We start from the raw sequence: 26,271 nt of genomic DNA, 5'->3' as shown, positions 1-26,271 counted from the left end.
CCTTTTTGCTTTTGGCTGTGACGTGCAAAAAGGCATTTATTAGTCAGGCAATGCTTGTGACTTGCTGAAATGGGTTGCATTGTTGTCCCCGAGAGCTGTGTTGAATACATTGCCCTAATAAGTAACATTTTGAGCAGCATTTTGTTTCTAAAATACAGATAACATAATTCACCTAGTGTAGTTTTTATTTTTAAATTACTACTTTTATGTTAGTCTGCAGAGGAAAATAAAGAAAAGGAGGTAGAGTCTGTGTTTCATATGCTAAGTTAGGGGGTAAGCCACAGTGATCTGTAGTAATCTAATTCCTTTCATCTACATGTGAACTCATGAAGAAATTGGAGATTTTTCAGGAGAGCCCAGCAGGCAAATATTTTGCATTTTAGCACTCAAGTAAGTGGAATTAAAAATAGGTGAAGTTGGAGGACACAGAACACACTTGAAATCCTACCTTTTGAGACAGTTAAAGGGAACCTTGGGCTTTTTCGAAAATCTGGTTCCCATGTCCTGTGCTGGTGAAGTAGATGAACTGAAGCTTTGCTATAATCCAACTTTGTTTTGGTACATGTCTAGGTTTCTCTCTAAATAGGGCCCCCTATAAAGAGAGAGGTGTGTTTTGACAAGGCGCATGCAAGCATTACTGAAATGAAACTTTGTTGGTGAGTCCCTCGTTCATGCTTGGTTTTCACTGCTTTTTAAGGGACGAAGAAGAGAAAAAAAAGTCTCACTCAGAAGGTACAGATGAAAAGGATAATGGGAGCCAGATGAAGGCTGTCAGTCGAATTGGCAACTCAAATAACCCATTCCTGGACATCCCTCATGACCCCAACGCTGCTGTGTATAAAACTGGATTTCTGGCTCGGAAAAGCCATGCAGATATGGATGGAAAGAAAAGTGAGTATCTTTTACTCCTAACATCTCATTTTCTTGTTATCTCTGCACAGTGCCACTTACGATAAGCCCATGTGCTTCTCAAGGCAAATAGTGCTGCTTCATTAGGGGAAATTGCAGCAATAACAAACAACGCAGCAATTGGATTATCACACTCGCACTATTAGGCCAGGATTTACAATGTTCAGTCCCATTTGCAGCAGCTCTAATGCTTGAGCATAATGAGTAATGTGAAAGAACAAAGCAATGTGAATCTTTTGTGCTAAAAGAAAATGGATCTCGTGGTTTACAGAAGATAAAACAATTTCAAGTGAATTACAGTAGCTGTTCCATAGTAGTTTGGTAATTCTCCTTTTCCTTATGTGACACCAGGTTGTTTCAAATCTGCCCTCCCCTCTGGGTCTGTCTTTAAAGAAAGGCTGTTCTTTATCTCTACTTGGAAGATGCTGTAACCGTTCCCTTCCCTACTTTCCCAGCCTCGGGTGACATACCCAATGAAATTCAGCAGCTTTTGGTAACAGCCAGATTTATGCCATGCAGTTCCTCCCTCCCCCTTCTTTGTAATAATCCTGCTGTGACTCTTTCTTACTTTAATTATCCTCTTTCCTTCTTGTCCTACTTACATTTGTGGTGCACTAATTATCAAAGGCTTCTGATCCACCCGTGTGTGTTTTGTTGTTTGGACATCTTCATTTGTGTGTTTTCTATTGATGTTCTTGGGAGCAGCAGAGGCTACTCAGAGCATCTGAATTTTCCCCGTTCATTGCCGATGATCACCTACTTCTGGTTCACACTATTGGGCCAAATCCTGAAGGCAAAGTCTGACTTTGTGATGGGTTTCTAGTAACTGCAGCTCTCTCCTAGCTTGGCTAAGCTCTTTGGCGTTCACATGTTTTGCTATTATATTTTAGAAGGTACAATTGGAAGTGGTGTTTCCAAGCCAGAGGCTGACAGCTGGACAATTAAAGCCAGAGATGTTGAAATCAAACTGACCTCATTCTTTGTGATGACTGGATGCTCTGAGTTACTTCATCTTTATTGAACTTCTGTTTATTTAACCTTAATAAATAATAGTATCAAGTTGCCTTTATTAAATTATTTCTTTAATTATAAGTAATCAGAATTGCTCATTATTCAGTACACTGGATGTTGGCATTTTGGGGATGACCCTTTTATGAGTAATGTAAGTAGGGACATGTTTTCAGAAGCGTCTGTACATCTTAGAGGTCTGTCTCTCATTGTCGTGCAGCTCTTGGAAAAGTTGCATTCTGACTTTCCCATTGCAAATAAAATGGAACTCATTTTTTTAAGGCTAGTTAGACCTTTTCGTATTTCATTTCCTAATGGCATTGTTGCAGGGCAGAGATCAGCTTGTGTGGGATTGATAATGAAGTGATGTGCTAGCATGCTATATGTAATTTCTCAGAAAAGGAGTACTGAGGTCTAAAACACTTAGGCAGTCTAGAGGAGAAGGATATATAGCAAGGGCTGATGGCTAGAAGCTGAACTGAACAAATGCCAGTTAGAAATAAGGCCTGTTATGTGAGATGAAAATGATTAACCTCTGGAGCAAAGGACTAATAACCTCTTCACCATCACTTGCTATCTTGAGATCAGAATAGGATGCCTTCCTGAGGGTGATGCTTTAGTCGTGCACGGGTTATTAATTTCAGTGTAAAGGCAAGTGGATGCTGGTCAGTGGTGCGTGCTTGGTGGAGAGTGAGCTTAGATTCAGCCTTCTGGTCTCTGGCACTGTGACTGTACAGCCTGTGCCTTCTCTCCCTCTATTGCAGCTGAATTTCAAACCGGAACCTTTATGCTGAATCCCCTTTCCCTTTCCCTTTCCCTTTCCCTTTCCCTTTCCCTTTCCCTTTCCCTTTCCCTTTCCCTTTCCCTTTCCCTTTCCCTTTCCCTTTCCCTTTCCCTTTCCCTTTCTTTTCTTCTTCTTTTTTTTTTTTTTTTTTCTCCCCACTGCTGGTTTCTAGGAATTTGTGGGCTGGATATGTTGTTTCTGTTACATTCTTCAACCTCTAACTGACTTTAGGTTTCTTGAGGGGTGATCTTTTTTTCCATAGGATTTTTTTTTTTGGGCTTCCCTCTCCTTCCTCTTCTTCGGCTTTCCCAGTGGCTGCAGGAAGAGGGGAAGGGACCAAGAATCCATCTGACTAGTCAGTGCCAACTCGGGTGTGCAGCAAGGGGGAAGGATCCTCTTGAGAGAGGCACTGCTTTCTGAGCAGTGTCCCGTTGGTCCCGAGCAGTGCCTGTGAGCCTGCTGTGGAATGGAGAAAGGGTGTTTCCTCCTGAAAACCCTGCCATGGCACAGAGCTCAGACCTAGCTGTGTAGGGGCAGTGTCCACCTGCCTGCAAGAGCACAAAGACTGGATCTCTCTGGCCTGCTTTCTGCATTGCTGCTGTTCCCTTCTGATCCGGTCCAGGGCTGTCGTCAGGGTTGTTTTATTACTCTCTCACACAGCAGGTATGTGCAGGCACAGTGCTGAATTGCATTGTCCTTTGAAAAGGAGAGTACAAAGGAGGTTTAACACAGGACTAATGTAGCTCTCCTGTTGCCTAGACAAAGTGTAAAAATGGATCTGAGTTAAATGGGTTTTCATTTGTTTTCTTTGCAGCTCCCCGGGGAAAGCGAGGCTGGAAAACCTTTTATGCTGTGCTGAAGGGAACGGTCCTGTACTTGCAGAAGGTAGGGGAAATCACTGTCTTTTGGAAACTAATTAAAGAGGGATAAAGAAGCAGGCATCCTCTCCACTCTCACAGCCCACCTCCAGGCTCCTTTCCCTCCAACACACAGTGTAGCTGCTCTCTTTGCACCCCCCCCCACATTCGGGCATGAATCCTTTCATTGACACCCTCCCCCTTTTACACTTTCAAGTTCAGTTCCATTGTCTCCATCTACATGTGCATCCTTATCAATTCCAGTTTACATCATTGCTGTCACTCAAGGCTGAAAAAATAGCCAGCTCCATCAGCAAAGACAGCATAATCTCTGTCTTGCTGCATTCTTCTAGGCTGCTTTTAACATTGATTTCATACATATGGCTTCCCCTCCTGTAAAGCTGTCCTCCTTTCCCATCTTTTCATAGTATACTTATCTGCAAAGCCTGCAAGGCCAGCTGCAAAACAATTGAACAGCAGCTTGACCTTATTCGGAATCTGCAGCTTCTACTCCATAGAAAAATTGAAGGATAAAAGGATACTTCTTTTTTTTCCCCAAATCAAGATGAGACACTGGTTTCCAACAAACTTTACTCCCTGACAGCAAGAAGTCTAAAAAGAAAAAAAAAAAAAAAAAGGCAGCTGAAATCCTTCGAGTCTTTTGGCACAAGCTTAAATATATTATAGTACAGTTTTAACTATTCCCTTGGAACATGAAATGCAACATGTGAGTGAGAAGTGTCAAAATCAAATAAATGGTAGCATCTAAGTAGATTGTTAAGGCTTTTTGCCCCCCAGAATAGGTGAAATATTCGTTAAATAGGTGGTGTTTGTCTGAAATGCCCCGTATTGTAGAATTACGGTCCTTTGAAAGACTTTTTACATTTCCACTATATTTTGCAACTATCAGGAGCACAAGTTCAAGTGCATACTGCCGTTTCCACCTTCCCTGCTGTAGCTTTCTGAAGTTGTTGGTTTCATTGAAGCCAACCTGGGTAGTCTGTGAGAAGAGAGTGGCATGGATTGAATTGTTAAAGCGTGAGGTTTATAAGGTGGATGCTTTTTGAGAGGGCTGAAATCCTGAAACAAACAAAACAATCTGCAGTCAGGAGGAAAGATTTGGGCTGACAGTTGGATGTGACATGCTCAAAGCCAGTGCAAGAAACTAGAACCAAGCCTGCTGAATCATGACTGAGCCTTCCCTCTGGTCCTCTTGCTGGCAGCAGGTTCAGATTTTACTGAAGTGGCCTTCGTGGCAGGTTTGTACTTGCCCTTTCCTGGGTGAAATGGAGTCACCTGCTTTGATTTCTGAAATAAGTCCTCTTGAGTGTTCACCTGAAAAGACTGCATGGTTCTCTAGGAAGTAAGAAGGCTCCTTGTCCATGACACACTAATTAATTTCTTATTTGATCTTTGAGGGGGAATTAATAGGCTTTCAAGGGAAAGAAATTGAGATGCTATCTATTTCAGAACTTAAATACTTTTGAGTGTCACCGGCATATTAGTTCAAAACACTTTCTGTTTGACAATATGTAGAGATGGTGATGTAGCAGGCAAATTTTCTACAGAATGTTGCTCTCCCCACTCTCACCCTCCATCCTTTGGAGAGCAAGACAGTAATTTCACATCTGATTGCGTCTTTGCAAAATGAAATGCATTGCTGGAGTTGTTGGTCTTATTTGTTTGTTATTTGTGTGTCTTGCTCTGTCGCAGCACTTGAATTCAGTGATTACAGGGTGGTTACTCCGCAAAGCTGCACTCTCCCACTGGGTCCTGAAGACACTTGTGCTGAAGCCATCTCACTGTAGCACAGTGACAAGCAAGACTTTTACTTTAGTGCCATAAAAGGTTGCCATAGGGTTCTGATGGGAAGTGACTCATTCCCAGAGTGATGGGGCAGCTGTGATCCTCCCCAGGGTGCCTCCAGCCCCTGCTAAGCCAGTGTGCCTCATGCTGCAGCTGTGAAACGTCCTCTGACTTTTCTTCACTGCAGAAGGTCCAGCAGGGCTTTGCTTCAGCCCTGAGATAAACTTTGCTCTGTTAGGGATGTGATATCGCAGAAATTGAGGGTGCCAGGGTTTTAAAATACACAGCTAGACCAAGCTGTTTTAGTAAAAGTTGCTGAGCTGTTGTTTCCTTTTGCAATATACCAGGAGACTGAAATCATCCTAATTTGAGAAAGTTCAGGAGCATTTTAGAACAGCTTGATTTCTTTGTAGACATGCATAGCTCTGGCAGTAGTCATGGCCAAAGGATTTCCTTGCCTCTGTTTGCCTTCTCTCCTGATTATGGAGTGCTATAAAGCAGGGTGCATTCGCATATACATACTCGTGTTTTCCCTCTTTCTTTAATTATCTGTATGTATACCCGCCTGGATGCGTTCCTGTTCAACCTGCTCTAGGTGAACCTGCTTTGGCAGGGGGGGTGGGACTAGATGATCTCCCAAAGTCCCTCCCAACCCCAACAATTCTGTGATTCTGGGTCTATGTATCTGTGGAGGTAACATCTGTGATGATGGTTTCGTTGCACTGAGTGCTATTCAAGCAGAGGAGAGAGAAATCTCACTGTTCTAGGTACTGTATACACACAAACACATTTACAAACCTCTGCACTATTGCTGTCTGTGTTTATCTGTAACTCAGCTGTTCCCTCAAGACAGTGCTGTAGTATAAATATGAATTGTTTGTAGCAGCTGTGATTCCCCCAGTGGGCAGTGTGATCCCAATCTTACTGTCATTCTGTTTGTATACCAGTCCAGTTCTCCTTGTTTTGATGTCAAAACCATGTATGAGAGTGGTTTGTAAATGGTGGTCACTTGAGATTTTCTGGGGAGTTTATCTGGGCAGTCTTGTCTCTTTGCCCACATTTTTTTTTTTTTTTTTCCATTGGAACTGTTCCAGTGCTAATTCCTGTGCTGCATATTGTTTTATTTTTAAATGAGTGATATAAGAGGGATGCTTTCTGAATTAGCAAGCACAGAGGCCACTGGAGGGGCTCAGTGGAAGCATTCACAATTAGCCAACTAAACATGCCTGTGCAATATTATATAAAATGAGAGGTTTGACATGATTGGGATGTTGGCTGTGTCTCTGGGCACCCTCAGGCCAAGGTTAATTTCCTGCCCTCTGTTCATAGCAAGAGGAAATTGCAAAGTAGGAGTTCGACAGAATGTCTGTTCACTAGACTGACATGGGATGTGATGTGCGTACAGAAGAGAGGTTTATAAGGAGAGGACATAAGGCTGACCTCACTTTCTTGCTAGAAATTGCTTCTGGGCAAGCAGTGCAGGACATGGACCTTCGGGTTTTGTGAGGTTTGCAACATATTTGCTTTTTGGTGTGGCACTTTATAATCTTGCAGGCTCTCAGGTATTTTTACATAATGTTTCTTAAATGGGCTTTCTCTATTAAAATACAAAAAAATGAGAGAAAGGCCAGAATCATGTAAAGTGTTCGGTGACGAGACTTTCTGAGAGAGAATTTTGCAGCCGTCACATGCATGAGCAGAGATAGCCACCCACGGTACACTGACTGATAAAAAGCCAAATGCCATTCTCTGGTCTATCAAAAACAGATTTAGAAACATGCTGACTCCGGGTCAGCAGGATGTGGGAAAGTCATTCTCCAGGAGTCTGAGAAAGATGAATTCAGCATGTTGTTGCGTTGTGTGCAGCACACACATCAGCCTTCTTCGATAGAGAGGTCACAGTTCCTTTCTGGCTCCTCACGTATTTCTTGCCGCTGCCTTGGTCTAGCTTTAGATAGGTGCCCTCCATTTCAGCTCAGCCTCTGTGCTGACACCAGCACATCGGAGCGTGTGCTATCCTTGATGGCATAGGAGATATGGATGTTCCTCCTCTCCTAGCATTCCCTGCCAGTTGAGAAAAGTTGGAGGCCTTAGGAGAGGAATTTTGACAGCACATTCACATCCTTCCAGCTTTCTCTGAGGCTGGCCAACTATGTGGAGACATTTCCGGTATGCTGATCAGTGCCTTTGGAGAAGCTGGCAGAGCCCCAGCTGTCAAGGTAGATTGCAACCAGCTGATCCGGTGGAATTAGCAAGGATTATTGTGAGTGCTGTCTGTTGGTAAGGAGGGCTTCTCAGCCAGGACTGCTTCTGGGACTGCCCAAATGTGGAGTTCTTCTGGAACAGGTTTAGACACCAGGGCGGGTTGTGGACATTGGATGCATCTCCCAGAGGAAGCTGGGACACAACAGGCAAGGCTATAGATGACACTGTCTCTAGGCAGTAACTTGAGGAAAGCCAGAATATCATGTTTCTGAGGCCTACATTGATTTCCTGGCCCTGAAGTTTTCTCAGTCTCCCTGAACAGTGCAGCCATTAATTTACCCCAAAACTACCACCAAATAAATCAGCTTTTGAACCCCTGAAGGAAGGGGCTTGACCTTGGGGTTGGCTTACTCCATCTTCAGGATGGGGCTGGGCCAGATGTTGGACAGCCTCCTCCAGTTCTCGTCCTTCAGCTAGGGACTTTGCCAAATCTTCCTTAAAGAAGGTTTAGAGAGTGCCCTACATGGGAGCAGGCAAAGTCCATCATGATATGGAGATTGCTCCAAAGCTTGCTGGGACTCAAGCTATGAGAGAGAAAGGACATCTGGCTTCGCTCACTACCAGACCATGAAAACCCCTTATGTCAGAGATGTTTAGGCTGAAGGCTACCCTTTGGTCATCTGTGCAGCAGTGCTCTGCCTTTGTGCTAGGCCTGCCAGATCTGTGGTGTGTGTTTTGCCCTTGTCTGGCCCCAAGTGGAGGTGGTGCTGCAACAGTATTCCTGGTTAGCTGCATCTCTTCTAGCAGAGGTCCCTTCCGACCCCATATTCTGTGATTCTGTGAAGTATCTGAGCAGCAGCAAGTTCTGGGTCTGCCGTAGCTGATCCTCTGTGAGGAAGGATGAGACATGGCAGAGGAGCGGGACGCTTTGTCCTCCCTTCTGGGAGGTGGTCACCACAGCTGGTGACTCCTCATCCCCTGAAAGTCATCTTGGAGAGCCCCAACCAAACCCAGCCTGGCTGAGAGCACAGATGCCTTCAGCAGCGGTGTAGTTGCCTCTACCTGCACCCCTGGTCTGTGTGCTGCCAAGTAAGCCCTGTAAACCAATTAATGCAGGTTAACCAGCTCTCCTCTGGGATGTGTTCCTCTCTGGGTGCTTAAGCTAGTGCTGTCCCTGCATGTGCTCTGCGACCCCCACTCTGTTGCCTGCTAAACCGCATCTCGTAACTCTTGTGTTCACGTGGAGTGATCAATAGTTATCATGCCTGCAGGGAATTATTCCTCTGTTTTGCAGTTGTCACACCCCCTCCCTTGGTGGGTGTTTCAGATGAGACTGATTTCGGTGATGTACTCGTGGGGAGAAATGGAGTCAATTGCAGACTGCTTTGGCCTCTCCTTCAGAAACTCTGCATATGCAGAATTGCTGGCAAGTGACTTTTCCTTGAAAAAGTTCCTGGCTTTCTCAAGCCATTTATAGTCAGGTGGCCTTTAAACTGAACTTGTGGCTACACTGTGATTGTGCTGTCATGCAGTTTCTGTCACTCAGGAGATCAAAGACTGCTCCCAGGCTGAGGCTTGCAACACAGAGGAGTTTGACTCCCTGCTATTGTCATTTGGTGTTAGGAGTGGTACTGTTGTTGTGTCAAAAACCTGGATGGTGCTGTGCTTGCCATTTGCAGACCCTGACCAGAGAGATTTAAAGGAGTTTGCTATATTTGCTTTGTGGAGACTGATAAGGAGGCTTCTCCCCTATGTGAGCGCCTGCCTAGGAGGACATACAAAGGTACTTGTTTGAGAAAAACAGCAGTGGAGGCTGCGAAACCAAGCAGGACCCAGCAGCTGGGCAGTGGAGGTGGGGAACTGGTCATGAAGGATGCCTGAAATGAAGACAAATGTTCCACAGCTGTTGTGGTCTTCAAATACTCCCTGCTTACTCCTCTTCCTGTCAAGCAGGTAGAAGAACTACTTCTCTTCCTTGCAAAGAGATCAAAAAAGAGCAAGAAAGAAAAAGGAAAAGATGTTAAAAGTAGTGGAAACCACAGGTGCTCAAGTCAGGTTGCGTTTGGTTCATATACTTCAGTACTATTCATGACTATGGAGTAAGATTTTTCCCTAGGTTAGGGAAAAAGGAGTAGCACATGGAGAAATAAGATGCCATTTTCCCCCTGTTAACTCCTACAGGATGAATATAAGCCAGAAAAGGCTTTGTCGGAGGAAGATCTGAAGAACGCAGTTAGTGTGCATCATGCGCTGGCATCCAAGGCAACAGACTATGAGAAGAAACCCAATGTCCTCAAGCTTAAAACAGCAGATTGGAGGGTCCTGCTTTTCCAAGCCCAGTAAGTGCTTTCTTCAGATTGTGCCAGTCATTGAGGAAAGAAAGCAGTGCTGAAGGGAGGGGTAAATTCATGCCTGGACAGGTTAAAGCAGAGGCTTAAGAGGTTCAATCTGTTTATTTGATCAGAAATAAGATTAAGTGGTGATTTGATTAGGGTGCGCAAGTAGTTCATGAGAAAGAAACATCAGATTTTAAGAGGCTTTTTAATCTAGCTGAGAAAGGCGTAACAAGATGCAGCAGCTGGAAGCTGAAGCCACAGGAAATTCAATTTGGAAACAAAGCACAAACTTTTAACAGTCAGGATGATTAATCATTGAAACAAATGTCCAAAGGCAGTCTTGGATTGTCTGTCTCCTGATGTCATCAGGTCCTAGCCGGATGTCTTTCTAGAAGATATGGTTTGGTCAGAAATAAAGTTACTACTTAATACGAGAATAATTTGATTAAGTTCTTCAGGCTCTGATAGCCAGACAGAACAGATGACCTGCCTTTTGCTTCTGACATTAAAAACCCGTGCATCCGTCTTGTGCCTGAGCCTTTTTCTGCTGAGATCCATGTGAAACCACCTAGGGATCTGTGGTGTCCAGCACAGCTCAGACCTTAGGACATACGTCTAAATCAGGTCATTGGTTGGCTCTGTTGCCTGTGTCATTTGGATTGGATTAGGAAAAAATGTGTGCTAGGGTGAATTGTGGACCTAATCACAAGCCAGCCAGTGACTGAGATACCTGGCACTAACCACTTGCAAAGACAGACCACAAGACTGAGCAGACTCTAAGACTTGTCCCATTCTGGTTATTCTCGCTTTTAAAATGCTGTTGAAGGGGTGGGAAAGAGGTGAGTCAACAGGTGCTTAATACATGTTTCTTCCCCAGGAGCCAAGAAGAAATGCAGACCTGGATCAACAAGATTAATTGTGTGGCTGCCGTCTTCTCTGCACCACCATTTCCAGCAGCAATTGGCTCTCAGAAGAAGTTCAGTCGCCCACTCCTGCCAGCTACCACAACGAAGCTATCTCAGGTGAGCTGTTTTTATATAGAGGGTAGGTGATGGCGATTTCTCTGGCTGGCTGGAGACTGGATGATGGTCCTTGGCATTGTTTTGTGGCTATCGCCACTAGCATTTCTAGGAGAAGGCTTGCACTGTAAATCTCTGCTTGCTTCCTTATGCAAGATTTGAAATGGGGGGAGAGAAGGAGCAGACTTGAATATAATTGTTTTATATTTTTGAAGAAAAGAAACAATCACTAGCATTCCTAGTACCAGATATAGAATTTTCATCCTGCAGTTATGGCTCTGCAGAGGACATTTCAAATACTGTCTGACTGCTGGTTTTTTGAATTTGAGTGTTTATTGCCACCCTTTTCAAAAGAAATGGACGTACTCCTGGTCTTTGGCTTATTGGGGTGATAAAAGGTGAAAGCTGATGCATCAGGCAAGGATCAGTTATATTTCTCCCACAGTACTTTTCCAGACTCCAACTGTTATCAGCTCAGGGATTTCCTGTTAATGTATATTTATAAACTGCCTCTTACATGAACATCTTTGGTCAACCCTTGTGATCACATAAGCTATTAGCTTCCACAACATCCCATGGCAGGGAGTTTCACAGCTCTACTACTTCTCGCATTAAAATCACCTGCTTCTGCTTGTTTCAGACTGGCTGTGTCCGATGCTTGCACCTATAGCTCTGTTTACTTTGGGAGCTGTGATGCGTGACTGCGATTCCTCCTGCACTGGCAGGAACACAGTATTGATTGCGTTGATCAGGTTGACGGAGTGGCAGAGGTGATAGATCCCAATCCTAGCTGTATACTTTACGAGTAACCTCCTGTAGCTTTTAAAGTCATCTGCCCGTGCTGAATTGCTTCATTTTTTTGCCATCTTTATAGCTTAGCAACGCTCCTTAGAAACCACTATGTCATAATCTGCATTTCTGTAAGGGGGTGGTTTTTTTATGTTACCCCTGCTTTTTCCTTCTCTGTGGCAGTAGCCTTTCTTCTTACAATGTGGTGATCGACTTTCCATCTTCTATTCTGGGTTAAAGTTTAAAATATGTCTCGTACAGAATAATATTAACTTGTCTTATCCTTATGGTTTTACCTTTTGCTCATGCATACCTTTTTCTAAATATTTCAATAATTTACCCCCAGTCACCAAAAAAAGCTTTTTTACTCATCGTTGTTCTGTGTGATTGTTCCATTTAGTACGTTATTTCCTAGTCTCATTGTTTCTGTTTAATCTGGAATGGAAAAAAATAGAAAACAGCCCTGTGGTTTGTATCTCGAAGAAGGGGAGACACGAGAAGTGGAATAAGATAAGCTGTTTTAGCTAAAGGCAGAAGAATGTTAAGTGTTCAAAGCAGATAAATTCAAAGGCAAGCAGAAACATGTCTGCTTTTATCTGTCAGTGTGGAAAAGCTGCCAGCAGGCTGCTTCTCATTTGGCAGACAAAAAAATATGAATTGTCAAATCCCTGTGGCTGCTGTTTAGGATTTTGTGGGTTGAATCATGATGGACAGTACTCCTTCAAAGGGCCTGTTCCTGGTCAGGCAGAAGTCGGGATGTGGTGAGAACCTAACATGGGTGAGGAAGAGAGGTTGGACATGACAGGTTGTACAAGATCATTGTACCAACTTTGCTTTCAAAAACAGATCAGGGTCTGATCTTGGTTAGTCCAACCAAAGAGCAATGTGACAAAGCTATATATAAAGGAACAGCCAGTCTAGAAAAGATCTTCTAGGGTGGTTTTTTCCCCTTTTTTCTGTGAATGTGCATGCACACACAAAAGCTCCAAAGGGCTGCTGCCCTGGAAATTACAAGTGCCAAATTAATAGCTGCATAAAGACCACCTGTCATCAGGCTGTAGAACTCACTGCAACAGGGTGTCACTGGGACCAGGGATTCAGCACAATGTGAAGAGTGGTTGGACTCTAATATAGAGAGAAAGCAGATCCAGGTTAGTTACTAACAGCATCAAGAATTTTTGGCAGCCAATAGCGAGTGGTTTGAGCCCTACCATATATAGGCACAGGCAAATTATGCCACATGTTTCTTTCTTCAGTTCTCTTGCAAAAGAGTTGAAACACAAGATTAGCTGGGGCTCAGCTATCATCCTCTGTAGAAGTTTCCCCCCTTTCTGCTTTTTTCCACTGAGCTGAGAGGCTCAGTCGAAAAAAGCAGAAAGGGGGGAAACTTCTACAGAGCTGAGAGGCTCAGTCCCTGGTGTGACTTACAATGTGATGGAGACATATCCGAGCTGGGCTTGAAGCTGCAAGCTGTGCAGCCACACCACTGGGGGACAATGAGGGGCAGCTATCCTCTTCTCTGAGGCTAGGCACACACGTGGGAGCTGAGCTGGGTACTACCCGCTGTTACGACTCCTGTTAAGTCACTGAGATCTGCATGATCATGTCTATATTTTGGAGTTACCTAATTCAAACATAATTCAGATGCAAGCATAGAAATGGCCAGAAGGCCATGCTGCAGGAGCTGGAAACCTTCTGAGCTGAGGGAAGGTTAGCTGACAGATGGACTGGAGGAAGTGAGTGGGCTTGGAATGATGATAAAGGAAATTGCCTAGAAAGGGAGAGTAGGAGCTCCTCGCTTTCTCCAACTGCACAGTGGGATAAAAGCTGGTAGCAACTTAGCAAAATGATATATCTTTTGGGGATTGGACAGTCTTTACTCTTCTGGATGCATTGTGTTGTTCTGAACAAAAGGAAACCACAGACCAGAGCATGATTGGTAGTGCAGAAATGGAAGGAAGGGGCCTCACTCGATGTCCTTTCTGTCCTGGAAGGAACTACTTTTACTTTGAAAGGACCTGAGGCAGGGTCTTCACCTGTCTCATTCTGCACTTGGTCTGACTTGCATACACAACAGCCCTAATTAATTTGCCAAAAAATGCATTAGAGCAGAAGTGTCATGTTGTCAGTAATGCTCTGCAGCAAGCTGCTTCTGTTGCTCTCAGCAAGGCGACGGATGACAGGTTTGCTATCCTTCCCAGCGGCATCTGCTAGCTGCTGAGTTTTTCTGCGAACTTGGCCACTTTGCTCGGGTGCCTTTGAGAGAGCTGTTGGGGACAGAGCTCTAGGATACCAGACCTTATCAATCTAATTAAAATTAGTTAAAGAAATGAAGGAGAGAAAAAAAGAAATAAAGAAAAAGAAGCTGCTTGGTATTATTGTACAGGGATCTCTCTATTTTCCTTTGCGTATCAAATATTTTAGATTCTGTCACTTAAGTGCCTAATGTGTTTCTGAAGGATGAACAGCTGAAGTCCCATGAAGCTAAGCTGAAGCAGATCTCCACTGAGCTTGCTGAACATCGCTCCTATCCTCCTGACAAGAAGCTCAAAGGCAAGGAAGTAGATGATTACAAACTGAAGGACCACTATCTGGAGTTTGAGGTATGTATGGGAAACATTCTTACTTTTGCTTTTCGGGTCTGGATGGGGCAGCTCATCTTATAGTTGAGGTACCGTCCTGGAGTTCTGCTTTTTTCACCCTGTTTCACTAAGGAGTATGTTCTTGTTAGGCAGATATGTCACAGCAACCCCAGAAGTTGGGACGTGGCTCCTCTTTCTGATAAGGACTTCCTGTGACCTTAGCCATGACTTTAGCTCCTCATCTGTAAAATGGAGGATAAAAATGTGACCCTCTGTCCTTGCCTGATGTATCTATTTGAAGATATAAGGTCTTCAGGCAGAAACTGTCTCTTGTTGTAAGACTGTGTATTGCCTAGTATGTTGGCACCTCAGTCTTTACGGAATGACTGCATTCTGCAGTAATACAGATCATGATAATTGTCTTGCAAGGGTATGTTCTGAAGGAACTGGTCTCCTAAAATTGTCTTAAGCATGCCTCATCAGAACCGTTTGTGTTGTGTACCGGTCAGCTGGATGTCAGGATGAGCAAGAAAAGGGTAGAATTAAAGATCACAGGACTGAGTGATGCAGCTTGGGCAGCTGCATGAGAAAATTGTTCTGAGTGCTGGAACAGCAGATTTTAGCCATCATGGTGTCTGCCACATTGCAGGGCTATGAGGGAGGGGTGAGCAACCCAGCAGATGTGTGGTATTTTTCATGGCTGCGCCTTTGAGCTTTTTCCCCCGGAACTGTGAGTCAATGTTGCCTTGGGTCTGAAAGGATGGTCCTTTAGATAGGCAATCCCTGGCAAGGAAAATCGATAGTCTGGACAAGAGAAAGAGCAGATAAGACAAAAGTCAGAGGGACCACCAGAGGAGATGCTGGAGGCAACACAAGCCTCCAGAACTGAAGTAAGCCTCCTGCCATGTGTTATATGAGTTTCTTTTGGAGGAGCTCTTTTTACTCCTGGACTTGACTGGTTTTTTACTGTTGTGTTTGCAGAAGGTTGTAATCACTATGTTGGATTTGACTTTGCTGTAGCTCTGGGCTGCATCACATACGGTGAGCTTGAGGTGTTTTGCTATTGTTTTGTGTAGGGAACGCAGCCAGTTTGTTCTTCCACATCCCACATACCTGAAATGATCTGACCAAAAATCAAATGAGGAAGTGGTGGACAGGGCTGCCAAGCAATGAGTACACAATGATGTGAACGGGAGAGACTGCGTAATGAATAAAACAGGGCCAAAGTGAGGTGATGGGAGAGCTTGCATGACTGGAGTGCTGCCATGAACGGTTACAGGCTTTTTAGAAATGAAAGGAGGAGGGAGGCACCCTTTATGTGAGTGAGTAGCAGGCAAATATCAAACTTCACCTAAGGAAGGGGTGATGAGCCAGCTGAGAGCTTGTGGATGAGGATTAGCAGGCACACCAAGATGGGTGTCGGTGTGGTGGCTGTCTGCTAGGCCTTTTTCAAAGAACTGGAACAAACCTTGTGTTTGCAGGCCCTGGTCCTCATGCGGAACTTCAGCCACCTCTGTATCTGCTGGAGGGACAACATAACAGGGCACAAGCAATCCAGGACATTTCTGGACTGCATTGACAACAACTTCCTCACACAGGTGACTGAGGAGCAGACAAGGAGCGGTGCTTTGCTGGACCTGTCACTTATAAACTAGGAGGAACTGGTTGGGGATAAGAAGGTGAGAGGCAACCTTGGCAGCAGTGACCATGAGATGTTGGACTTCATGATCCTGAAAGGAGGGGTCAAAATAAAAAGTAGGATCACAACCCTGGACTTCAGGAGAGCTGACTTTGGCCTGGTCAGAAAACTGCTTGGAAGAATCCCATTATACACAGCCCTTGGGAAGAAGAGGGCTTTGGGACAGCTGAACACTTTTCAAGGATCACCTCCTTTAAGCTCAGGAATGGTTCACCCTGACAAGCAAGACACCAAAGAAAGATGGCTGAAGGCCTTCATGGATGAACAAGTTGCTCCTGGCAAAACTCCACCATAAAAAGAAGCGTGGAGGAGGTGGAAGCAGTGGCATGTGACACAGGAGGAATAGAGATACTGTCCAAGCACATAGGATTGCATTTAAGAAAGCCAAAGTCTATGTAGAGTTGAATCTGGCAAAAAATGTGAGGGGCAAGAAGGAAGGTTTCTACAGTATGTTAACAGCAGGACAGCTAGGGATAATATGGGGCCAAGCTGAGACCCATAATGGGGCAGGGGACCTAGTCACAAAGAACAGGAAAAGGCCAGGGTATTGAAATGTCTCCTTTGTTTGGGTCTCTACTGGTAAGACCAGCCTTCAGCAGTCACAAGCCCAGTGGGAAGATCTGGAGCAAGGAACACTTACCCTTGGTGAAGGATGATAAAGTTTGGGCATATTTAAACTGGACATATGCAAGTCCATGGGATCTGATGGGGTGCACCCGTGAGCGCTGAGGGAGCTGGATGATGTCATGGCAAGGCCACTCTTGATTACCTACCCTGATTACATGGTAATCAGGGGAGGTTCCTGAGGACTGGGGGAAAGCAAACGTCATTCCCGTCGTCAAGAAGGAGGAAGTTTCAGGGAACTACAGGCTGGTCAGCTGCTTCTGCATCTGTGGGAAGGTGATGGAACAAATTCTGCAAATCACTTCCAAACACATCAAAGACAACAAGGTGATTGTGAGTAATCAGCATTGCTTTACAAAGGGAAAATCATGCCTGACCAACATGATAGTGGTTTACAGTGAGATGTCTGGGATGGATGAGGGGAGCGTAGTGGATGTTGTTTGTTCTTGACTTTAACAGGGATTTTGACATGGTGTGCTCTAACATCTTCATAGACAGGCTGATGAACTGTGGACTAGGAAATCAACAGTAAGGTGGTTTGGAAACTGGCTGAACAATCGAGATCAAAGGGTTGCAGTCAATGGCACAATGTCAGTTTTGAACACAGCACTCGGATGCACAGAGCAAAGCCACACACTCACTTTGTAGGGGTCTTGTGCAACTTGGGAGAGCAAAGAGTTTCTTGGCTTTGGGTCCTTGACCCAAAGTTTATTTTCTATCACGTCTAGAAGCTCGGTCCTTGACACAAAGTTTATTTTCTATCACATCTAGAAGCATGGTGAGTTGGGATGAGATGTAGGCTGGAGTGTTTAGAAGATTTTAGAAAGACTGATGGAGAAGGAGATCGTTGTGGGTTTTTTCTGTTTTCTGTCCATTTTATCATGGCAATCTTTAGAGAAATATTCCTTGGGTACCTCAGTACAAAGTGGAACCAGGATAGCCCAGGAAACAAGAGATATCTTCTTCCCTAGTGAAACCTTGGACAGTAGTTGAACTGTGCAGTTCAGATATGTGATCAGCACTGCAGGAACACCTGTCTAGGCAGGCAAGTGGTGGCACCAACTTCAGTTGTGTGCAAGAGATGGTGATTCAAGGTGCTACTGTGCAATGCCATCTTACCTTACCAGAAATTGGCACAGATTTCTCAGGTCATGTTGAACCATCAAAAGGCAGTGTGGGGAAAAAAAAAAAAAAAAAAGAAAAAGGTGAGCTGTGTGAAGATCCTGCATGGAATCTCCCCGGGTTTTGGGGTTTCTTCACCTTCCCTTCAGAACAAAGTCCTGTCAGGATCAGGCAGGAGCTGGTGACAGACCTTGCTTCATGGGGTCAAAGCAAAAGGGCAAGAGTCAGGTGAGGAGGTATTTCGTACATGGCTCTTTCAGGCTGAGACTGCAGACCAGATTTTGCATCCATGTACAAAGGGCCACGCTGATACATCTCCAGAATCACATCAAAAGGGCCTCTGAGTCCCAAAGGAAGCAGCGTAGTCCCATTAGGAAGGAAGAAGCCAGACATGTTCTTTGTAGGCCCTTGTAATTCCTTTTTGTTCACCCACCAGCGTTCCCTTCATTCTTGTACCCGATGAAAGACAAGTGAGATGGTCTTTCCTTCTGACAGGAGGTGAACTAGGAGGTGCCTGGTGCTTGTTCAGGGATGCAGCCAGGCACGTTTCTTCTTCCAGGTGTCCTTGCTTGTAGACACCAAGGAAGGAACATTTCCTCTTTGCTTGCTGAGGAAGTACTGTTCCAGATAATGGCTGTTCATTGCAGCAAATTTATGGTTTGAGAGAGATCTTTTGAGTGCTGTCAAGTGAGAGGTGAAGCCAGAAATTTGATGGATGGCTACCTCATCTCCTTTTTATTATGTGCATTTAGTCTTCCAGGATAATGTTGCAGAAGTTTTTAAATTGTTTTAACTTTTGCGGTTTTACTTTCTTGACAGAATTTTCCAGATTTATTTCTTTTAAGGAAAAATTTCCACCAGCTGTAATACCTAGCTTCAAATGTCAGATCACTAAAAAAGCAAGTTTGTTGTGGTTGAAAGCAAAATAGGATCTTCCAAATGGATTGCTTAATTGCAATAGAAGTGATGGGCCCACAAAGTCCAGGGCAAGATAGCCACTGGCAGACATATATGGCAGAAACTGGTCCTGGATTTCCATTCTGATTGCTGGGTCTTGTGACCCCAGTGGTGTTTACTGGACCAACAAAAAGCAGAAGTCCATATGGCAGTAAAGTCCTTCTCTCCTTTGATGAATGCTACGCTGATCCCAGGCTTAGAGCACCGGCTTGCCTTCTCTTTTGCAGAGGTGTCCCGTTTGTTGTGCAATGAGTCATTCATCAGCCCAGTGCATTGTGCATCATCATCAGGGCTCTGCTTGCTGTTTCTCCATTTCCTTTTTTTATTGAATGACACATCTTACCTGCTTCATGTGTTTGTCTCTCGCATTGTGGAGCTGGACCTCCAGATATGGAATTGATAAGAAAGCTTTTTTATTTAATTTTAAGGTAGAGTCTTTTATGATCCTCCTCTGTGAGGTTTTATTTATTCAAAGGAATCTTTGGAAACCCAGTCACGTTCTCTCCTTTTTTTTTTCCCTTTATATTCCACACTTCAAAGCAGTTACCAAGCTTTTTGACTTCCTGCCCTCAAATAAGTATTATTACCAGAAATTTATTACTTTATTATAAATGGGAAAAAAATTTTGTAAACACTTTTTCCTCTGTCAGAAACATAATAGTTTGGTAACTGTTTTGCCACTCTGAAATATAAATTAACAATCAATATGGATGTTTATGTCCTCCCTCCCTGGCCCACAGCCCACTGAGATCACCTTAATTACAATGCCTGCACGACATTTTTAGTAGATATGTCAGGGGCAGGTTATTGAACACATCTTGGTAGATGGGTTACTCTGTTCTCGGGACCTCCTGCCCCAGCTTCTGGTTTTGAGGCCCTGCAGGGATCTTCTGCTAATGTACGTTCATTTTGTTTGTTGCTGAGATGTTACTGTGGCACAGGGAGCTAAATCTTCCCGCTGGAGAGGGAAAGCTCTGCTCCAGACAAGGAACAGAACAAGTGGGCATGGGGCACAGTGAAGTGAACTTTTTCCATTTGAAAAATACAGAGAGCAACCTTCATCATTCACCATGAGTGGCCCCATCAGGGGAACATGCCATGCTGCTGTCATAACCCTCTCATCTGCTCATTTTTGTTAAGGTCTGGCTCTTGCAGAGCATCCTCTCATGGGCTCACTGGTGGCCAAGCTGATTCAGTCTGAGCTTAGCAGGACACTTTCTCCCCTGTGGGCTCAAGCAAGGAAAGCAGGACCTGCTGGTGGGAGCGGAGGGTTGCAGGGGAGAGCCGTAGCCACCCAGAGCGGGATTTTTGTTATCCCTCAGTTTGCTGCACTTCTATCTCCACGCCTTCGTGTGGCACATAACACCTCAGTGTGTACAAGCACAGAATATGACCCGGCATGACTAAGGTCAGCAAGCTCTTGCTCGATGGTGTTACTCGGAAATCACCATCCTCTCCAACTACCTGGGCGCCAGTGTTCAACAGAGCACCAGGATTTGTGTGCTGCAGAACTGAGTGCCTCTAATTGCACGGCACCCCTGGGCTCAGCCTGCCTGAAATCCTTTTTGTACAGTGTAATTTACATTAGCCACCATTGTTCATGTCCACATCAGGCACTGTTGTTTGCATCCATATTAGGCTCCTGGCTTTCAAGGCCAGCATAAACCATTAAGTTACCCAGACGGTCTCTCAAGTGCTTCTGCAGAGTTTCTTCCAGACTGATCCAGGCCTTTCTTTTCATTTCCCAGAAAAATCGCTATGAGATTTACGTTGGCCTCCTGAAAGAAGGGGTGAAGGAGCTGCTGAGTGGAGGAGAGAACGATGCGCCAGGACTGAAGAAATCCCATTCGAGTCCCTCGTTGAATCAGGAGTCTCCAGTTAGTGCCAAGGTGAAACGCAATGTCTCGGAGAGGAAGGACTACAGGCCAGAAACACCCAGCATTAAGCAGAAGGTCACTTAGGGTGGAAATAACAACTAGGGGAACAGCCATGCAGCAAAGTACCGGTGGTCAAAATTTTTTCATTTAATAACCTGTCATTCACAAAAAATAAGTGCATCTGCCTGAATGGGGTGTTAGTGACATTTTCTATTGTATATTTTGCTGTTTCTGTGCAGATTGTGGGAGATGTCTTTGCTCCTGCTTTGCTTTGCTTCGTTAATTTGTCATTTAGCAATTGAAGCATCGGGACTTTTTTGTGTTGTTCTGTTTCTAAAGGAGGTGGGGGAGGGGTAGAGCGCTGTGAGGTATATTCTGTCTCTTCCCCGTTTATCTCCTCCCATCGGCACGTGGCTTTCATCTCTCAAGTCACTTGTCACTTTATTTACGTGGTGGGTGGGAAAGTAACTGGACAAATGCTGCAGTGCTGTGAATGCGAGCTGTAGCTGTGAGAAACGGCTGTGCAAACGGGCAGCTGCAGAAGGCTGGCTAGAGCCGGGAGTGCTGGGAGCACTGGTTTCCTGACAATGCAGAGCCTGTTGGTACTGGTACTTAGCAGCAGATGCTACAGTAAGTAGTCACTGCTGCTTATCTTATTGCATTGGCCCTGGACCCACGAGCACAAAGGAATGAAACCTGGAAACCTCTGGCAATGCTGGCATGACAGCATTGGAATAATTTGTTTGCTTCTTTCCAAGCAAAGAGTCTTCTTCTGAGTTAGCAGGCTGGGGGGTATCTAAACCCATACCCATGCTGTCTCTGCGGTCAGGGAGATTAGGGGTTACCCAGTGGGAATGAACCTGCGCTTTAAATTTATTTGCGGAGGAGGCTGCTCTAGGTGTCAGCCATTAGCATTGTATTTTAAAGACAAAGGGCCTCTGTGTAGTTTTTAACTATACGCTCTCACTTAGCTGCTATATAGAGCCTTATGGATATATTGTGCCCCGATGCTTCCCCTTCCGGGAGTTTCCTTGTTGGTGTGCACATACAGGTGTTTGCAATTTCTCTGCTAGTGACAAAGCACTTTGCCTTTTCTCTTCAGGAAGGGATTCTCCTCAGCTCTCTGTTTTCCTGCTTTAGCTCACATACAGGTGGAATAGGCCGGTGCAGACCGGAGAAGGGGACAGACCTGTCCTTGCTGTGGGGCAGGGTTTCATGCTGTCCTGGCTACTCCATGCCAGGAGGTGAGCACAAGAGGCAGCCCCAGGTTTGGCACACCCTACCCTCCACCTGCAGGGAAACAGGCTGCCTTGTACCCCCTGCGTACCCCGCACCAGGCTTTCAGAGGGGGGAGCACAGGACAGGGAGAAACCACTGTGGGTAGAACTTTCCATATCGTCAGTGGTGCCCAGCGACAGGACAAGGGGCAGTGGGCACAAACTGGAACACAGGAAGTTCTGTCTGGACGCGTGGAAAAACTTCTTTACTTTGAGGGTGACAGAGCACTGGAACAGGCTGCCCAGAGAGGCTGTGGAGTCTCCTTCTCTGGAGATGCTCAAAACCTTCCTGATGCAATCCTGTGCAACCTGCTCTAGGTGAACCTGCTTTAGCGGGGAGGGGTGGAGGGGTGGTGCTCTAGATGATCTCCAGAGGTCCTTTCCAACCCCTGCCATTCTGTGATTCTGTGAAAGGCCCTGTTTGTGCCACAGACCAGTCTTCAGGCACAGGGAGTAGAAATATGATGTAGAAATCATTTTCCTGCTTCCCAGCCCCTGTCGCTTTGGCAGCATCATGGCTCTGCAGAAGAGCGCTGGCTCACCTCTTGCTTACTACCCTGGGTTTTAATCTCGAGTTTGATACTGACCTGCTGGGTGAGCTTGGGCAGGTCTCTTCCATTTTGTTTTGCCCTTCCCCTATGCAGAGTAGTATAACCAAACTGGCCTTTCCCACAGAGCACTTTGGGAGGTAACGTTGAGGGCCAGTTGAAAATTGTTTGTTGCTGTTATTTTTGTTGTGCCTGGCACAGGGCAGCCTTCCTGATGGATGTAATTCTTAATGCATAAAGAAACGTCAAGATCAACGCAAGGACTGTTTAGAAATGTGCTGGTGTTTCCAGCACAAGTTGTTGAAGGGCCACACATCAAAACAATTACCACCTGGGTGGATTTGTGCTCCGCCAGACTTCCCAAAGGGTCCAAGCCAATTAATATAGTTTATTGAACTGCCAGTTCAGTGGGCAGGACAGGGAGCGATCAAAGAGAAAAGGACCTTAACAGGCGCCTTGTGACTTGCTTCCCCCACTGAGGACCACCGTGCAGCAGCTTTCCCGGTGTTGTGCTCACTGTTGGCTGTAATGAAGCTGCTGTGCTGTCGGATGCTGGGGGGTGTTGGAGCGAATTGATCCTTGCAGCTGCAGTCTGGCACCAAAACCAGATGGGACTGTTTCCACATGTGACATAGGGATGCGCGCACATCTGGCATCTGCCACTGAGAGTGGCCACTCCATGCCAGAACTCAGGAGGTCAGCCCCTACCCCTGGCAACGTTGCTAAAAACTACAAAGTCCTGAATAGAAACCGTCAGTGCTTCCCAAACACTGGGCCTTTAGAAATTGTGCAGGCTTACAGTGGGGGCAATGCTCAGTCCTCTTCCAGGAGAAAAGAGATGCCTTCTGCTGCTGGAGCCAAAGTGATGTGGTACAGTGTGCTGTGTTGGGAGACTCTGTGTAGACAGGTGCATGATAGTGCTCATTGGGAGGGATTTTTTGAATTAATCAACATTGATCAACAGCTCATGGAGGGGAAACAAAGCCAGGAGATTCCTGCAGCTGTTCATCATGCTCTGGTGGTTTAAAACAAACATGCAGAAGACAGAGAAGAAGAAATTCATTTGGGGAATGCCAAATGCACATTTGAGAAGAAAATTTGTCTTGTCTTAGATATGGTCTTTGGAAGCACGCAGCAGAAACAAAAAAAAAAATGTGCAGATTTGTAAATGGGCCCTGCTTGGCTGTCAGGCCAGGGTTGTCTAGATGAGATTTTGAAGGCAGGCAGGAATATGCCCAGCAAACCTCTTGTGATTATGGAGTGCAGTGCTTTTAAAGGCAAAGAAGGTGACATTTAACTTTTTTTCCTGTCTTTTTAAAATATTCTGGTTGCTTTAGACTGCAGTTAAATTGCTGAGCTCAAAAATAAATTATTCCTGTAAAATGCGTTTCCCAGCTTTGACACAGAAACTGGATAATTCCTCTTCAAAGTCATTGCAGAAGAGATGATTTGAAGCAATAGGAAAAGTCAAAAAGTGAACTGCAAAAGCGTTTTTTTTTTTTCATTATTTATTCTATGTTTTCATGTATACTTCTAAATGGATTAGGTTATATTTTTAAAGTCTCATCTGGGCTTAACAAATGCAGTTTTCACTACATTTTTTTAGCCATTAAACGTTTGTTGAGCTTGGAGCACTCTTGGGGAGACTGCTGAGGCGTGCAGATTAGTTTACAGAGAATTTGTCAGGTTCTGCTCAAGTTTTAATTAATGCCATTTTGCTCCGTTGCTTTACAAATTCTACACATCCCAGGCACCCATGTGAAAATGCTCATTTCAGACGCTGAGAGAAAAAGGTGATCCTGTCATGAATGCCTAAGGCTGCTGGACTCCCTTCAGAATAGGATCATCTACCAAGCAGTACTGCAATTTGCTTTTTTTCCCCTCAGTGGTATTGTAAGGGGTGGAGGCAGGTTCACAGGAGGTCTCAGCGGTGCTTCTTCTTGGGTGGCACCACTGGGAGTCTGGCCAGATAGCTTTGTGTGGTACCTGGTACCCTGCCTTTCTTTCCTGAAATGTTTGCTTTTAGCAGAGATCAGTGCTTGACCTCAGCGACTCAGGAGCTCCTGTTGCAATGTGTAAGCACACTCTGCTGATTTCCAGCCCTCCTCTGGGACCCACCGTGCAGCTGAACTCAGTATCAACAGAGCAGCCTGCAGCTTTCTTGGGGGTCCTCGGTGAAAGCAGGAGTTACTGGCAGACCACCACGAGCGTGCGTGCATGCAAGCCAGCCTTTTGCATTGGTGCTGCAGGGGGGTGTCATCCTTCCCTGTCACCCCCCCCGCCCCCGATGCAGCAGGCAACCGTTACTCAAGCAAAGCCTCTGCCTGTGTGTTGACAGGGGGGATGCAAGGTGCGGAGCAGGATGGGGCCAATGGCTCCTCTCATCACCCCCGCTCAAGATGCAGACAGAGGTCCTGGAGGGACACATTCTGCTCTGAAGCGTTGCTGGTTTCTCCCCCCCCGAGGGGCTGGACCGTCTCCCCTCCCTGGCTGAGGGAGGAGAGAGGACCTTACCGGCTCTGCACCTGGTGGCAGAGAGGTGAGGGAGAAGGACAAAATTGCCTTCCCCTCTCCCTGCTCAGCAACCAAAGCAGGTGAGATACTCTCCTGAAGCTAAAACTGTGCTCTCCGCTGTGAGCCAGGAGGGTGCAGGGGTCTGGTTGAGATGGTTCAGCAGTGGCTGCGAAAGAGACTCTCTGGGCCAGCTCTGTGTTTGTGTGCGTCTTGCAGATAAATCACGCATGGACCAGTGAACATGACTACGGCTTTTTAATCCAGTATTTATGTTGTGTCTTTAATTGATGTAGAGAGATAAGTCAGCCAGCAGAGTGATTAATGCAGCATTGCTGTGGGGGAACGTTGTTCAGCTGCGATGCTGACTCAAATGGTTTTTCATCTATAGCCAGCCACTTGTAAATGGTTATCAGAAGCTTTCTAAGGGCTTGTAACAGCTCATCCCTTAAGTGTTTTCCCTCTGATCCTGCCTGCTCCCAGGGTGCAGTCTGTCCATGTTTTGGGGCTCTTCTGGAGAGCAGTGCTCAGTGCAGCCCTGCTTTGAGAAGGAGTTTGGAACTAGCAAACCTCCAGAGACTGGAATTGTTCAGTGACTTTTTGCAGCTCCAATGCCTTCTGGTAACAAGGCTGGTTGTTCTTCTGGCTTGAAACAGCCAATATTTTTGCCTTTGGTGAGGGAGTGAGGTTCTCGCTTGATTAGAACAGCTCCTTCAGTGAAGGTGGTTGTGGCAGTGGAGAAAGTCAAAGGTGGCAGGGTTATCACTGGGCTTCTGGAGGCATTGCATGGTAATGTTCCTCCTGAAAGCAGGAAGGCTTTCTCTGCAGACAGCGTACTGCTTACCGTGTCTGCGTTCTCCATCCCTAAATCAATTCGGGCTTTATCACGGTTAGTCTGACAGCTCCTCCTCCTTTTCTGTCAAGCTGCTCCTGTCTGTCATCTTAGCACCTCAGCTGCTTCTGTATAACAGGTCTCTTTCCTTCCATGCTTGCAGAAATCCAGAAAATTTGTCTGTCCCATCTTGCCTTGAGAAAACCTGCTCTGAAGCAGTGCTGTGTTGAATGGATAACCCTGGGAACAGCTTTTTCATTCTGCTTGTTGGGAGCCTGTGTTTCCAGCCACAGTTATATCTGGGAGGTGTGAGACAGAGTCTCAGACTGCCGTGATTCTCTGCCGTTACGCTGCAGGGATGCAGTGTGCCCCCTCCTGCACTCAGACCAGACACTTGTGACATTCCTAGTCTCCTTTCCAAAAGTCTTGGAGACAGAGGCAACCCATGCTGTGGGGAAACTTTGAAATACTATTTTGCCAGCAGTTGGGTACTTCCCAAATCAGGCCATACATTTTGCATCCTTCTGGG

The 26,271-nt window shown here is 45.5% G+C and overlaps 1 protein-coding gene across 1 annotated transcript in view; it reads left to right on the top strand.

Annotated features, from left to right (window-relative positions):
- PSD3 (pleckstrin and Sec7 domain containing 3) overlaps nt 1-23,537 on the top strand; it is an 83,512-nt gene extending 59,975 nt beyond the window's left edge. The window contains exons 10-15 of the mRNA XM_074166401.1: nt 698-891; nt 3,516-3,586; nt 9,751-9,908; nt 10,783-10,927; nt 14,173-14,316; nt 20,446-23,537. Coding sequence (XP_074022502.1) covers nt 698-891; nt 3,516-3,586; nt 9,751-9,908; nt 10,783-10,927; nt 14,173-14,316; nt 20,446-20,658 — 925 coding nt within the window. The 3' untranslated portion in view covers nt 20,659-23,537. The remainder of the gene's footprint in view (nt 1-697; nt 892-3,515; nt 3,587-9,750; nt 9,909-10,782; nt 10,928-14,172; nt 14,317-20,445) is intronic.
- Nucleotides 23,538-26,271: the final 2,734 nt, after the last annotated feature.

The sequence above is a fragment of the Numenius arquata genome, chromosome Z (assembly GCF_964106895.1).
Source record: "Numenius arquata chromosome Z, bNumArq3.hap1.1, whole genome shotgun sequence".
Lineage (NCBI taxonomy): Eukaryota > Metazoa > Chordata > Aves > Charadriiformes > Scolopacidae > Numenius > Numenius arquata.
This window is presented reverse-complemented; position numbering and strand designations above follow the sequence as displayed.